This window comes from Orbicella franksi, chromosome 12 (assembly GCF_964199315.1).
Source record: "Orbicella franksi chromosome 12, jaOrbFran1.1, whole genome shotgun sequence".
NCBI lineage: Eukaryota > Metazoa > Cnidaria > Anthozoa > Scleractinia > Merulinidae > Orbicella > Orbicella franksi.
Genome location: NC_138156.1, coordinates 11478859 through 11495122, shown reverse-complemented (window position 1 = coordinate 11495122; position 16264 = coordinate 11478859). Strand labels below are relative to the sequence as shown.

The following is a 16264-nucleotide window of genomic DNA, read 5'->3' as shown; positions in this document are numbered from 1 at the left end:
TTCACGACCAAGGTAGCCAAGCACTTCCGAAGACCTCAAAAGATTTCCGTGAATGATCGGTTGACCGAGCAAAAGCGCGCAAAGTGGACTTAGAGAGGATTATTAATTACCATGGCAACAGGCCGTACTGAAAAATCCAGATTGAGAAACAGACATTTAGGGAACGTAATAGTTATCCTTGCTATTTAACAAATTTTGCTAATAGTCTACCTGATTACTTTCGACACTCACTTGAAAACCGCTCTATTATTCTAATAAACAACTGGATTATGAGCTCGACATTTCTATCGCATAGAAATCGAGACGAACAATCCAATTGTTTTAGTATAAATCTACTAGTCGTTCAAAACTTTATCCAAATCCTCTTCACAGACACTTCAAAAATGCCAAGAAGCGGCCGTCAATTTGTTAACAAGGGCACACTGCTACACTACTCACTATCTATCACAGAATAGATAGTGAGTAGCGTAGCCAATCAGAGAACGGCATTCCTGATAGAGCGCTAATAGATTTATACTAATAACTTATGAACTGTGTTTTCCCCAAGTTACTCTTATACAACTTACTCACGTACTACTTCCCGAATAGTAGGCGGCTCAGAAATCGAAGTAGCCGGTTTTTTAGCCGGCTGCGGGCACTTAATAAGAAGCCTGGAGTATATGTTCATGAAGAGTGGGGCCTACTTAATATCCCCAACGAAAAGATTTAGAGAAAGTCTCCTTCCTTATTAAGATGCTGTTTATTAATTTATACATTTCCGCTACATTTTCTCTATTCTATAATGTATTATGCATCGAACCTGGATGTCTTAAAAGATGCTGGAGAACAGAGCATTCTGATTTCCTTTCATAATTACATTACCAGGCAAAAAGCCACTGAAGTGAATTAAGATTGTTAGAAGGACCTTCAACAACATTTTAGAGACTTTATAGTCTTTACTCCATAGAAAAGTAACACAGTAATCACCGAATTTAGCTTCTACAGCATGTCAACGTTCTCCTTTAGCTTATCACTGTGCGTCCATGTTCAAGGAATTGCGCGATTAGCCAGTTCAAGTCAAGAGATTATCAAGGTAAGAGGGAGAATCCCCCATATAGGTCTTATACCAAAGGTAATCTCTCTTAAGTCACTCTTAGACATGGTACCCATGGCTGTCCACGCATCGCGCGAGTAACATTCTCGGAATAACTGGGCACCATATCTAAAAATAACTTAAGAGGGATTACCTATGGCATAAGGCCTATATGAGGGATTCACTCTCTTACCTTAATAATCTCTTGGTTCAAGTTCATAAATAATTCCATAGAGAATGTGGTCCACTTCAAGCGCTGGTTTCTTCCATTATCTTTTACCACCTTACTTACGTTTCGATTATGTTGAAACTACTGAACAAGATGTTCAGAACTCGAGAAGAAAGCAACCACAAAAATTACATGCAGAGGCACTTGCTAGTCCCCATTGTAAAGCCTTTGTGTGTTGCTCGATGAAATGAGTACAAGTCTAGCAACGCAAGTCAATTCGTGTAGTTTTTTAGCGGTAATAAGCTCTTTGGATGCGAGCGCCCACTTCTGTGTTGAGGAGGATTGATCGCTTTTTAAAGTTCATAGCAGGCTCAGCATATTAACTTTACATCTATTGTTTCGTATGCGTAATCCTCATCTTCATCTTTGGGACACTGAAAATCACGGAAAAAGCAAAGTTACTCAAGAAAGAAGAGATAGCTATTTTCTGGACAAGAAAGGCCGAAACGGGCGTAGTAAAGTGGCAAGGACCACTCAAGTGCGTCCCAACTGCCAAAATAACATCTCGACAACGGCCTGTTAGTCAAAGACTGACGAATAGTGGTATACAAAGCCCCAATTCAACCTCTTCAAAACAGCCACTTTCCCCTATCCTCAAGGTGGCAGTTGTGGGGAGAATCGACTGTATTATATGTACAACCCCTTTTGCTCGTACCAAATCCCCACCGCAGTATCTTATCATTACATATCTCTCCCATTCCCAACAAGACGTCACCATGCAAGGAATGAACTACCTTCAGCCTCTTCCAAACAACTTATTCCAAGCAGTTGATGTAGGTTTTTCCTCAGTTCGTCTTAGCACCTTGTCTCCCTGGGACAACACCACAGCCACTCGAACCGGAATCGCCTTGGGAACGCTTGACTGTTCACGTGGCTCACAACTACGACTCAGCCGTCGCTTAAGGGCACTCTGCAAAGGAAATGTCACCTCGTAACGTCAGTAACAACATCCAGCTTAAGATAATGCCGTTTGCCAGATGTAGGCTGCTTATGCCTCAGTAAAGATTCCAATGAATGCCTCATTCGTACCTATTTTCGCGCGTCTCAATATCACCATAAAAACTTTACAAAATCAAACATTTACATTCTACGGCTGTCTTCAAAATGACAATCGGGTGTTTTAACTTATCACTCAAGGATATTGGCAATGGATGGGAGAAAGTGGAGATAGGACGATTCACCGTTGGGCACCTTGTCTTAAAGATCTTGTTTAAAATACTTCAGTACGGTATTATTGTATCGTCCCTGTCGCACGAAATATTACCTGGCTACTTGTGAAGTACACAACCAACCTCTTGCAGCGTATTTCAATAACGAGTAGGATTAAGGAGATAATGACACCACCCAGCAAAACTAGGAACACTCCGGCCATGTTATTGACATCAAGACTCTGTGTTTTCCCTGTTTTGGACTGTGATGGTTTTGGACACTGGCTACGTTCATCCCACCATTTTCGACGAGTCCTCTCGATAAAGTATCTCTCACGTAACTGTAAGGACATAATGACACGAGATTAAGGAGAAAACAATTCTGCACTAGGGCGAAATTTGCCAGACCAAACCAGTACTTTCTCCGTTTCTGTACCTGATAAGGAGATTGGGAGTATCACTTCCCCCACCTGGATTAGGTAAGGGTCTATCGAGATCGCTGGTTTCCCCTCGAGCGTGTTGACAGGTTTTACTATAAAACTTATGCTCCCTTATAAGTAAAGAGAAAAATTGTGAGAGGCGAGTGCCTTGCCTAACAACACGATATGTAGTCACTAGTTGTCAATCCACTTTCGGTCAAAAATCTCAATTAACTTCAGCTTCAAATTCGTCAGCAGAAGGCGAAAAGCAGCATCTTACATGAATTACTGCTCAATATCTTTTATTTGTATGGCAGCGTACTAAAGGTTTCATCCACTGGCCACTTTTCCTGAGTGGAGCCACATTAAGTGACAAGATTTGCAGTTCAGTTTGAACCAGGGACGATGGGTTTTGATTATAAAGAGTTAATGAACCTTATACTGGTTTAGTTCAACATCAAACCTCGTGCAAAGAAACGGCCTTTAAATTTAAAGATAAGAATATATACGATTAAATAACTCGTCACTCGCCGCTAAAATTGCCACAGAAATTCTGTTTGTGTAGGGCGAATTCTGCTGCAAGCCAATCCCATAGCCCTTGGCTTGTAGAAGGTTGTTCAGCAACCTTGTATTGCACGGTTTTTGCTGATTGTAGTATTCCAGGTAGGGCTGTTCAGTTATGTAGGCGTAGTTTTCGTTCCTCGCTTTCTTAACGCCCTCTGAAGTAGCATTCACGAATGTCTGGTGCTCCCTCATATGCGAGAACATTTTTAGATAAAGAGGATCTTCCGATTCCTTGAAGAACTTCTGCACAGAGCCATTGTTGAGAACTCCGTATTTAGTCTCGTTTTGATTCTCCAGTTCCTCCAGGGAGTTAATAGTTTTCACGGTTCGTTTTACTTGAAGAAATAAAAAAGAAAACCATGTAGTTCTTCATTCATTTTCCATGAATGCAAATCTTATGCAGCAGTCGCTTGATTATCGTGAAGAATGCCTAGACATCATTAATTACAGTTCAACCTCAATTAACGGTCACCCTCGGGAAAATGAATAGTGTCCGCCTAAGGTGGCCGAACACAGTTTTCAAGAGCCTATGCCTAATTCACCATTACTTTTAAGCTATTTATGCTTTGGCGCCCGTTTTTTGCAAGAGTCAAGGTTAACCACAGAAAAGTTTATTCTCGCATTTTGGCTGAGGTGTGTGCTGTTGCCATGGCAACGGGGCTGGTTAAAAACAAGGCTTAAAAAATGGTTTTTGTTTATTTAAAAAGTCCACTACGAATTGACATTAAATCCCTTCTGTCAACACTGTTCTAATAAAATTTTGACATAGGCAATTTTCGTAATTCGCCGTTAATCGTTTTCACCGCATGTTCTGTATTATTAAAAATTCCCTATGTCAAAATTCAGATTTTTTGCGATAGATCATTCACGTGGTTTCTGAACTATTTTTTTGCCAAATTTCTTGAAATTCTAACGACTGGATCGTCAGAAATCCGCAAGTTTCTGCAAAAGCAATCGGTCTCAATTTTTCGAGCAACTGCGCATGCGCTTCATTTAACTGGGTTCTTTCGGTAACAAAGAGAAAGCTGAGAATTGCTGGGTTCTTTCCGTCGTTACCTTTTCTAACATATCTTTGTAATAAAAGACTGAAGCCATCAATAGACTGCGTTCAATAATAGAGAAAAATAGCACAGATAGTGCGGGTGTTGAGTAAAGAAAATGATCGCTCTATTGACGGCATGTTTGTTTTTGCAATCCTTGTGCGCGCGCTCAATTGCATCAGCAAAAGCGCGCGCGAAAACTGTGTTCGGCCACCTTAAAGGGGGCTGGCCGCTTAATAGAGGTAACAACAATAGAAAAACCATTAATTATTGTGACTTTGATTACTGGCTGCCTAATAAGAGTAGCCGTTTAATAGGTGACCGTTTAATAGGGCGACTGTTTTCATAGCCGGCGAAGCGGTAAACTTTAATGCGAACGCGCGCTTAAAAGGTTAGAATAAGAGAAGAAAGGGCCCAAATCAAGTTGCCTTGGCAAGGATCGCTTTTCTGACTTTCTGAAACCCTGACATAGACTTCCGAGATGAGTAATGATTCGATTAAGCTACAATTTAAGCCTAAAACGAAAGAGATTTGTGTCACATTCTTGTAGTTATTGTTTAGTTAGCCTCTAACACTGGACGAACTATCAACAGGCCACATTCGATATATCAATATCCTAACACGGCTCCGAGGCTTTTAGGACAAACTTCTATATTTCTGTGGTTTTCTTTGTATCCAAGTCTCTTTTGGGAATTAGGAGACAAAAGAAACTTTAAAAATGTATAATTTTGACCCGAAAGCCTCGGAGCCATGTTAGAATATTGATATATCGAACGTGGTCTGTTACTAGAGAAACATAGAACTGGACTGTTCTGAAGAACGGGATAGTCCTTCTAGAAACGCTCGACTGCAGCTCGCGACAAGCTCAGCCGTGTTTGCATCATTCTATGTAAACACATCAATACTTACTGGTAAAGAAAGCAGCAAGGTTTGCTGTGTAAGTTGATATTAGTATCATTATAAAAAACCAGAAGGCAGAAGCTAACAGCCGACCAGAAGGCGCCAGGGGGGTGTTATCCGGACCTTGCTGCAGAACGGAAGCTGTAGCAAACCACAGGCTGTTCAACAGGTTGAACTCATTTCCAGGCTCTTCATCTGATTCTCGAGCTCGGGCACGGTAACCGAACGGGCTCAAATAGTCGATAACAAACATCATTACTGTCATGCCGATGACCTGAGACAAAATTCAACTTTTTAACCTGTGCCTTTGCTGAATATAATGCAACATGCAAATACTGCTGCATCGTCAGTCTTCTCCTTCTCGTTAAATTGACAATTTTTCGCAAAATTGAAATCCTTCGTCGCTCGGCATCTACGACCGCCATATTGAAAAGTCTACGTTTAAAACATTTTCCGCTGACGGACATAACCGACAATATTACTGAATTCTGTATTAAGTACGACACAAGTGAAACATATGAATCGACAGTCGCACTTCTGCCGCACTTAATTGAATTGAATTCAACACGGCAGAAGGGCGACGTATGAACCAGGCCTTACTCGAAAAAACAACTTAAATGCTCTGTTTCATCCCCAACTATGAAAACTTGTCAGAGACCGGACACCGTTAGCGTGGAAAACAAGCATTAATAATCATAATTCTTAGATACATAAACTTTGAAAACTTATTATGAGGGTAAACGTTACCACTCCGACAGTAGAAAACCATACGCCACCATTAAAAGGCAGAAGAAAAGCGAATATGTTGATGGGCGGTTCTCCCGGTTTCTGCATGATCAGACTCATGCTGAAGTCCATAAATGGCTTGCTGAAGTCAATAACCAACTCGCGCTCTGCCGTTATCGTGATAGGAGCAAGAGCAATGTCTTTTTCCTGCAAAGGGAGAGAAAAAAAATAAATAAATAAAAAATAAAAAAACAGGTTTAAAACAAAAGCAATAATGGGTACCCTAGAAAAACGTCAACACGTTGTACTAGCAAACTTGTGGTTCTATAGGAATAGAACAAGGCCATATAAATGATTCTGTGTGGACTGCTTATTTTAGGCAGTTTATTATCTGAAGGAGTAATTCTTCTGCATTTAATTAGAAAATTGTTAAGAATAACAGATCCAGGATTTGAAAGATTTTAGCTGGTATAGGTATACCTGCGTGTAAAACGTCTCAACTACAACGACGTGAAACTCAAAACAAGTTCTTCAGCCATCAAGATTTGTAAATTCAGTATTGTATTGATGTAAAATGCAAATTTGTTATTATAGCACTTTTTGTGGCTCTGCAGGCTATAAGATGATCTTTATACATGCCATACGTTAAGAAGGCTTTGAATTAGGAAAAAAATAGGTGCAATTAATTACACGTATTATACACGCCTATAAATTATGCGAGCAATGTTACCTTCTTTTTCAGCTCCTCCACCATTCCTCCATAGCTTTTATGCAAATAAATCTCGTAGTCGAAGTTTGCTTCTTTCGACAATTCCTTGATCAAATCCATACAGAAGCCTTGAAGAAGATTTTTAGGAACTCTGCCAGTTGGTAAAGGCATTGACTCATTTACTTTCTCGACAAACGGCGGCTCCTAGTAAGAACCAATGAACATCAGTGAATAGGCATTTTAAAGGTGGCTGAAAACAATTTCCAGCGCTTTCCAAGACGTAGATTTTGATGAGTCTTTATTACCACTCTTTATCAGTTGATGCTACAATCATGGAACCAAAAAACTGCCCAATCATTGGAGAACACGTTGTAATCATTTTCGTGACTCAACAGGTCACTATAACAACAATATGATCTACTAAAAACACCCTTAATGTTAGCTTCAAGAACTTGTATTTCGAAAACGGCACGGCTAAACCTTTTTTACAATGGAATTTTGATAAGAATGATACGATTTTGTACGAAGGGTTCAGAGTCATGTTGAATTTTAGGTGGCTCCATCAGTATTAACCTGACTATCTTTGGAATTATAAATTTCAAATCTCTCTCACCAAAACAGTTGTAACTTTCAACACTGGGATGGCCTCTGGCTCCTGGGGCTGAAGATTCCCCGGATTGTGGCACTTGACAAATTCAGCGAAGTCCCCCACCCACCGGGGCGTTTTGTCCTGTAATGACACACGATGTTCTTTCATTCCAGGTTCCGGCTGCCACGAGCCGATCTGAGAAAGGAAGAAATAATTGCTACGCAAGGACAGGTATGAAGGTACAAAACATATTATTTCAGAGCTTGACATTGCCTGCTTGGGAAATGACAGCTTCGTAAATTACTCTAATTTGGTAACCTTGATAATTTAGTTCAGTCCTTGTCAGTTGTGTTGGAGCTAAGTTCCAGCTTGGTCGATCGAGAGTTCCGTTATGAGCCTAGTACCGCTGAATTAAACAAGTACTGCAAGCACCCAGGTTAGTTACCGTGAAAAGCTTTGGACTTACCACCTCGTACAAACCTTTTCTACGTTGTGTTTGAGAACGTTTAAAATGTCCAAACCGCTGTGAACTCGTCGCTCGCCCGTAACCAAGTTGAATTGCACCTCGCCGGTAAGACCTTGAAACTTCACCTTCAAATACAATTGAGAAAAAAGTAGCGTTTTGGTATCAGTGCAATGAGTCATGAAAGATACGTCTATAACAATTAATTGATCAAAGTGGAAGCTGATGAGAGTGTTAGAGACAAACAGGGAATTTAGAAATATAAGGCCATATATCAAACGCGTTCCTGGTCGGTACCCTCTGCAAACGTCATCCTCACGTGCTAAGCGTAGACGTGGCAGAATCTGACGTCACATATTTAGTCGGTTTTTAACGTCACCCAGTAACGCGGTTTCTCAGCATAAAGGTGTTAGGAGTACTGCTTCTCTCACTTTGATGGGATCAGTTTTTCCATGACAGGCTGCTCCCAGAGCTATCTTGAGTTGGTAGACATAGATAGAAAGGAACTATGAGAGGTAATAATATTGGGCTCAAACTCTAAACCACCCAATCTACAGCCTATTATACAACCTAATTATACGCCTAATTATACAGTAAAACCTGTATCTCTATTTAAAGCTGTTTTTACCTTTTTGAGCTGACGCAGAAGCTTCCAACCTAGTCCCCCATGCCAAGCTGACGCACTTCGTAAAGGACACTCACTGTCAGTGAAATGGGAATCTATTGACTTCGTACCCTCGCGGCCACTGTTCATTAAATTGTGCACCGCTGTTGCCACAGCGAGTGCAGCGTCATGCACTGATGCGTACATGGCCTGTCAGAGTTGATCGAAAAGATTAATTTGGTTCGCTTTATCCTTCACTAGAAAGCTGTGCACACTCAAACCATATTTTGATTTTGAAAATGCGTTTATTCAGGGTGGGTCATTGTGAAACGTGTTCTAGATGAAAGGTAGCCTTTTGATTGGTTTAGCGAAAGCGATTTATTTTATTATTATTATTATTATTATTATTATCATTATCATTATTTTATTTTTCACTTACTTAGTTGGCCCGTTGAAAAAGTGTATATTTGAGATATTGCTTTTATTGCACATAACCCTAACAATACAGAGAAGGCCGGAATAACGTATCTCACCAGTGAGTATTCGACACCTTTTCTACTGTTCGCATGTTGTTGCAAGATCCTGGCTATCGCCTCGTTGCTAACATGAAGCGTGAGTCCTAGCATGCCGAGAATTGCGGGATACGTCCGGTTTGGGCCTGCAACCTCCTGTTAACAAAGAAAAGTTCTTGCCAATAAAGTCATCTGTGCAGGAGGCAAGTAACCGCTATTCAATGGACTACACTTTATCGAATCAACTCTGCGGAACAGATGCTATCATTTATTTTATTTAGGTTAGTATCAAACATGTATATCGTGGACCCTCATCCTAGAGAGCGGGGTAACTACGATGCAATCCAGCTTGAGCTGTCTGGGTTCGAGCTCTGGGGTCATTGTATCGAGTTCTCAGTTGTGCAACTTCGCACTTAACGTTCAAAGTGCCTCTCTTCACCTGGAGTATAAATGGGTACGGACGATCTGTTGGGGCAACTCTATAAGAATGCTAGCGTCTCCGTCGATAGACCAGCATCTTATTCAAGGGGATTGGGGGGTGGAGTAGCGATACTCAAACCATTTCATACTCTGAAACTATGGAAACTGGAGTACACTGCCGGCTTTGTTGAGCCACGGAGTTCGGAAAGGGTTTGGTATCTTAGTTATGTGTTCGTTTGTTTCGTTATATTTTGACGCATCCCAGTCTTTGTCTTCTACCATTCATCGAAAAGCTTGTATGTACGATAATACATTACCAAGTCAGAGGTAATCCACCGATATTCCTTGTCATTTATTCCAACAAACAGCGCCTAGAACATCAAAAGGAGATGAAATGAATACTAGCCTTGATCACTATTCAGTTGAAGAGATCAGGTCTTCTTTCCTGGCCCCATTAAAGGCCGTTTAATTTAGTCTTTTTAGTTTATTTATTTTACTTTCTCGACTTTTTGCCAATAATGTATTAAAAGATTATGTCGCTGAAAACATTCGTTTTCACAAACATTTTTTCGGTTTTAGCAAATATTCTCTATTAATATAATGCATTATCAGACTACAGCATTAGAACGTCTAGGAATTATGGCTGGTAGCGCTTTTAATCTGGAGGCTTATCCTGTATTCCTTTCAACTCTACTAAACATGTTTGATTAAAAAGTAAGCAATAAACTGGGGCAAAGTTACGACAATTATCGTCGGCATGTTTCCTTAATTCAAATATCAATACGCTTAGACATAATTGCTGCATTTAAAGGTCTTGAAGCATGGCCCTTGAGCGTCATTGGGCCCAGTTACTTGAATCACAGACAACAATTGCGCAGTTACCTCATTCATAATGTCAGGTAGGTCTCTATGATCGCAAAACAAGACGATTTCTTTGATATGCGACTTGCGTAGTGCAGTTAGAGCGTTTCTTGTCTGCCTTTTGTCGGTCACAATAAGTTCCGGTATCATTTCAATATTAAAGCGTGACCAGCGTTGCGCTTTGGCGTAAAAGTATGATGCTTCTCTGGTTTTCCGGGCTGAAATATAAACTAAATAAATTAGGCATGAATAAATCAATCAAATAGTAACGTTTTATACTTTTAGAGACGGACTCAAATGTGGCATAGCAGATGTGGTGAAAAGAGTTTGCGAGTTTGAGTAAAGTATCTGTGCTATATATACGGTTTTGTTTCCTAGGACAAAACATATTCTCATTTTTATAGTAACTCTTTCCAACGACGTGCGCAAATGGGTATTGGAAAATTGTTGCTATGGCCAGGCGAAACTCTGATAAGCAACGTTCCATAGTAGATTAGCATCATTTACCATCACTCTAAGGCCCTTAATTAGTACGATGGATACCGAGGTATGATAACCTTGACATGGATCTTGGAGTTTATCAGTGCCATTGACACCTGAGTCTCACCTGAGCCGAATTTATTGTTATATTGCTCCTAATTTTGTAGATCGTGAACAAACGTTTGAGTTACTGAACGGACTTTTGAAACAGTAGAACGTGCAAACACTTTGAGTGGGAATGGACGCATTGTATAACTTTGGCATTGCTCCCATCATTCAACGATGTAAACGGGGTTTAAATCTTATTATCAAGCTAAATCAAAGTACCATCATACACCACCGCTACTCTGGAGAACTCAAAGAAATCCATGACATCAAACAAGGCCTGACTTGCGACGTGATATGACGGTCTCATAGACATAGAAAACTTGTGCACAGAGCTATCTTCTAAGGCGTCCACCTTTATTATCGGGACATAAAGTAGGGAACTTAGAGCTAAAGCCTCCTTGTTCTTACATTCCAAGTCAATGATGGTTACAACTTGGGACAGTGTAGATATCACATCTACATATGAAAGAAAACAAAGAAATCATATAGCCATGAGAAACTGAAAACGGAATGAGCTATTAATTAAACATTTTCAAAAATAGTGAAAATCACAGACAATGCAACAAGTGGCGAAAATGAGCGAAATCTTGACATGTTCATCGCATACCCTTGGAAAGAAGATCTTTGCCATCAACCTTGACGTGAATCAAACTGAACCTGAGTGTTTCTAACTGTAGCTTCCTTGGAAGTACGTAATCAAAGACATATTCTAAGGCGTGAAGAAGGCTCTCTGTTTCCTTGCGGTGCAGCGTTCCTGAGCATGCAGATCAACGCAAACATCAATTACAGTAAACATCATTAATTAAAAGAGAGTCATTACAGACATCAAAACTTTAAATAGTTCATTCTCTCTCTCTTTTATTTCAGTTCCATTGTGTAAAGCCTTGCAAAGAAGCCTCCCATTCTGGGACGATCCCGTTTTTCAGATTTTATTGTTTTGCACTATTTACATATTGTTAACAAGAAATCTATAAATGCTACATAACATTAATAACAATAACACAAAAATTATTATAAATGGAAAGCAAAATGTCCACAGTTACCGAAATAGCTAAGGCTTTCAGGTTGGTCACTGCCAAGTTAAGTTAACCGGGGTAGACAATAAGCTTATATAACATGAGAAGAAAAAAAACAGTGCAAACCGTATTATATACATTAGTTATTAGATGTATGATTATATAAAAAAACAATAGGACGTGTAAAAGGTAATTAATAGGCTAATCAAACAAATTATTCTTAAGAAACAGCTTGAAAACCTAGGAGGTATCAGCTTGAGGTAAATTATATTCTAACGGGCAACACAGGTTTTCCCCAACCGATGCAGCCCTTCGGGAATCGTATTCCTAACGGTTAAGGCAACATAGAATTGAATGGAAATGAACGCGCATGTGAATTCATTTTCATTTGAATAGTTTTGCCCGAAGACTCGTTTTGACACAAAGGCAAACGCAACCCGGAAAGGGCCTATCTCGTGAACATTGTCGATTTTTATGTGATTCATAACCGTGAAAAAAAAACATTGTATTTTTTTTGTAAATAATCATTAAATGACAAACTGCCTCTTGTAACGATTCAGTCATCGTTCTTGCAAGGGCCCAACATATCTCTTTGCACAGTCCAGTAAAAATACCCCTTTCTTCGCCGAAATAATCACTACCATTGTTGTTGCTTTCTGAGGTCCGCTTAAAGAGCGTACCAAAAAATTGATCGATTTTATCCATACAATAATACACGTACGATGTCTGAGGCGAGATCTTTCCTCGATGTATGAGATTAACGCTCCATGTACGTTCCTTCAAACTTGAGTTACATTTCCAAAAATATGTAGTTGAATCATCAACAGCATATCATATTTAGCATAAATGGTTCATTTATAAGAAATGAGTCTATAAGTAAGTCGAGATCTTACAAAACAAAAAAAAGCATCACAAGATGTTTCCCTTTTTCAAGAGGAATTTTGAGCATGTAACTTACTGCCGAATATTTGTTTTAAAATTACTCACCTATCTTGATATCGCGAATCTTCTTTTTTGTAGTGAGAGCCGAACATGCCATGAAGAATACAAAGTAAAGAAAAACCAGTATCCTCGACATTTTACCCATACCCCGGGTAGTTTAAGTTAGAACGTAATACGAAAGAAAAATATTTGATTCACTTTCTGTTATTCCGTTTCTTCTGGGGTACGCGTTTAAAAATTTTTTCACTAAAACAGACATTTTAGCCTTTCAGTGGCATCGCTGAACGACTGCAGAAAATGCAAGGTTTGTTTCCAGTTGGTTCAATCAAATTTTCATTACTGCATCAATAATTGACTTTTATTTGGACGTTTTCACGGCGGAAATGAATTATTGACTCGCAGAGGGCGAGTGGGACTCTGTTATAAATGCCACTACTAAAAGCAAAGTGAAGTCCAATTATAATTATAAACTTTTGAAAATGCTGCTCAATAACTGGACTTCCACATTCGAACTTCACTTTAAGGTTACGTACAAAGCTAAAAAGCAAAAATCACAAGATGTCTTCTATCTAAATGTCAGTTTGTTTTTCTTACTAAGAAAAGTTCAAGAAAACTACTTACAAGTATCTTTGCCAACAAAGCTTTACAAGAGTGGTTAAGAGTGTATCAGTAACCGCATCTTCACTCCTTGTGAAAAACAACGAGAAGTATTGTTTTGCTGGTTTTCAAAGGACACGTACAAACAACTTATTCCACGCTACCTATCAGATATCTATGTTGTGAATTAATTTCCCTTCAACGATTTTTCTGCATTGTTTCAAGCTGTATGATACACCATACACCGCTTTATATCGTGATTCGGCTAGACATATTCAGTCCGGGATCGTTATCAGATTTGATAACCATGTGACGTCACAACATGGCGGCCATTTCAAAAACCGGGAATTTTCGTATTCACTTCGCTTTGCTCGTTATTTGTTCGATTATACTCGGGTAATTTACCCATAAATCTATTCGATAATTACCAGAAAAGATGGAGCCTCACGTGTTTTGAAGATGGCGGTTGAAGACCAGCGTAAACGATTTAAAATGCTACTCGTAAAGTGAAACAGCGCTTGCAATTTTGCATCCAAACCAGGTATGTTTTTCATTTTGTCATTAGATTTAAGTTACCTGGAGATTTTTGCGAAAATCACAAAAAATATGTCGTTAATCTTCACGCCATATTCTTGGGATTTAACGTGTTTTTAGTGTTGTGCACGATCTGTGAAAAAAGTACACGGGGGTATTTTGATTTGCGATGTGTTGTTCGTAACGGCGGCCATATTTACAGCTATAATCGATATGTTCCTAGGTATTGAGATGGCGGATGCTGGTACCCATAGAATCAAAATAGCAAATTTATGTCGATTTTGTGGATATAGCTTGGTCATTACATAGGGTAGGTTTATTGTTGTCGAGTTTTGCAGCATAAAATTTTCGTTCCTTTTAGGCCTGACAGACACGCACCATTCAACTTTAAGAATTACTGGTGGCAAAATCAAGGGGTACGTAAAAGTAACTTACATAAATCATCTAAGCCCCTTCAGAAAAAATTATAGCTCTTAGTGAGTCGCTCGATTCATGGTACGACAGTCCAGGTGGTCGGGAAACCACTTGCGAATCTAACATTAGTTGTTTATTTTCTTTTGAAGGGTTACCATGAGGTCAAAATCAAGGGGCCAGAAGGAACTCCTTTTCATGTCCTTCCTGAAAATTGGAAACAAAGACTCGTTCGCACTTCGTTGTGTTTTGCCGGAAATTAGAGAAATACCCGAGACACTTCTAGACGTGCCACAGTCTGGTATCCAAGAGCGCTAAGAAAAATTACACTTTGAGAGAAGTTGCTGGAAGACAGATAGGCCGGGTGCAATACTTCATAAACAGGGAACTAAAACACCTTTCGGACTGCGGGAAAATCGACAACCACGTTAAAGGGTAAGTTGCCTATATTTTAGAGTCAATTTCAACAACTCGCGGTCCTGAAATATTTTCCGGAAATGCCGGCCAAACTAGGTCAGTTTTCTGGCACACCAGTCGTTATAAAATGAAGCTTATTGTTGGATTTAGCGAGTGAACTATGGTACGAAAACATATTACTTGAATTATAGTTTCTTTTATATGAATCGGTCATTAAAAGCGTTTTTCCATATCACTGAATGCACAACAATAGACTACTGATCTATAACTAAAACAATTTTTTTCCGGAAATGCCAAGACTTCCAAGTTTACTGTCACATCTCACGACATAAAGTGTTGCATGTACCCATTCCACTGAACGGAGGTGTATCACGAATTAAAGTAAATATACCTGCTATATTTTTGTTGTTGTGCCAGAACCATATCAGGCGAGCCCACAACGACAAAGAGAACTCCAGTGCATCAAAGATGGAAACGAAATGTACAATACGGCAGAGGGGATTGAATTAGCAATCGCAGAAATGGAATTAGGCGTGGGATGGGATATGGCCATCGAGGTAAGCTATTCTATCTTCAGTATATCTGGACAGAGAGTCGACAGAGGGAGGGTCGCGAACTGTTTCGATACTGTTATTTCCATTTCATAGTAATGAATCATAGTAGGAGATGTTTCGGTCCTAACCACGCTTCGCTCATGCAAATTGAACGAAATTCAGTTACAGCTCTCCGCTTGGAATATAGAAGCAACTTGTTCAGTGTCAATTTGTGAACTCAAGATGTATTTACTGTTAGTGTTTCGTTTATATTTTATACAGACTGTTGAACAGCCAGCTTCGCCAACTACCAAGAAAATGAAGCCTGAGTGAAAATAGAAGCTATCATATTAGTATCAATAAACAAAGCTTTTGTGAACAGAATAACTGTTGTCTACCTTCGTGTGTTTTTACTCGGAACAAATATTATACGGTGTCTATCTGAAAATGAAACTTTTCGCTGTAGCTTTTGGACAAAGACAGTTTTCTTCCATACATCTCTGTTTCTATTCCATAATCCAGTAACCTATTGCGAAGAAAACATACAATTACAATTAAATGAAATTGCATTGTGATGTTGTGAAAAAAGTAACTCCTTTCATCGCAGCGCCCTGTCGACCGCCATATTGAATTATACACTGTTGCTACCAAATAATGTCACGTGAACGAAAACTTCCGCAGCGATTGGTTAATGGTTTGTTTTGGTCGAGGTTATCAAATCTGATAACGATTCCGGACTGATATTTGTACTCCCGTTAACTACTGAATAATAGCCTAGAACAAAGGCTGATTATTTGGTTGATTCTGTGGATGATTAATAAGTTAATTCTCTTAATTGCCACTTTTGTTTAACTCAAATGGTACAGTCACGGGGCTAAATGAGACTCTGTAAAAGTGTAAAACAGAATGGCTTCAAGAAAATTTACATCCCTCGAATTAACCCATTTTAACAGGTGTCGCAGGTTTATAG

General features: G+C 39.4%; 2 protein-coding genes across 2 annotated transcripts; both read right to left on the bottom strand.

Moving 5' to 3' along the window:
- Positions 1-1683: 1683 nt before the first annotated feature.
- On the bottom strand, positions 1684-10417 carry LOC145463442 (glutamate receptor 4-like). The gene is made up of 12 exons (XM_081447196.1): positions 10278-10417; positions 9713-9766; positions 8997-9131; positions 8488-8673; positions 7877-7987; positions 7421-7591; positions 6829-7011; positions 6120-6305; positions 5382-5646; positions 3400-3767; positions 2566-2790; positions 1684-2211 (listed from the first exon to the last, which is right to left on the bottom strand). The coding sequence occupies exons 1-12, from the start codon at positions 10404-10406 to the stop codon at positions 2038-2040; spliced, it is 2187 nt and encodes a 728-aa protein (XP_081303322.1). The 5' UTR covers positions 10407-10417; the 3' UTR covers positions 1684-2037.
- A 158-nt stretch (positions 10418-10575) lies between these two features.
- LOC145463895 (uncharacterized) lies at positions 10576-12938 on the bottom strand. The gene is made up of 3 exons (XM_081447683.1): positions 12848-12938; positions 11452-11598; positions 10576-11300 (listed from the first exon to the last, which is right to left on the bottom strand). Exons 1-3 carry the CDS (start codon positions 12936-12938, stop codon positions 11050-11052), a joined length of 489 nt encoding a protein of 162 aa, XP_081303809.1. The 3' UTR covers positions 10576-11049.
- Between the last annotated feature and the right edge of the window lie 3326 nt (positions 12939-16264).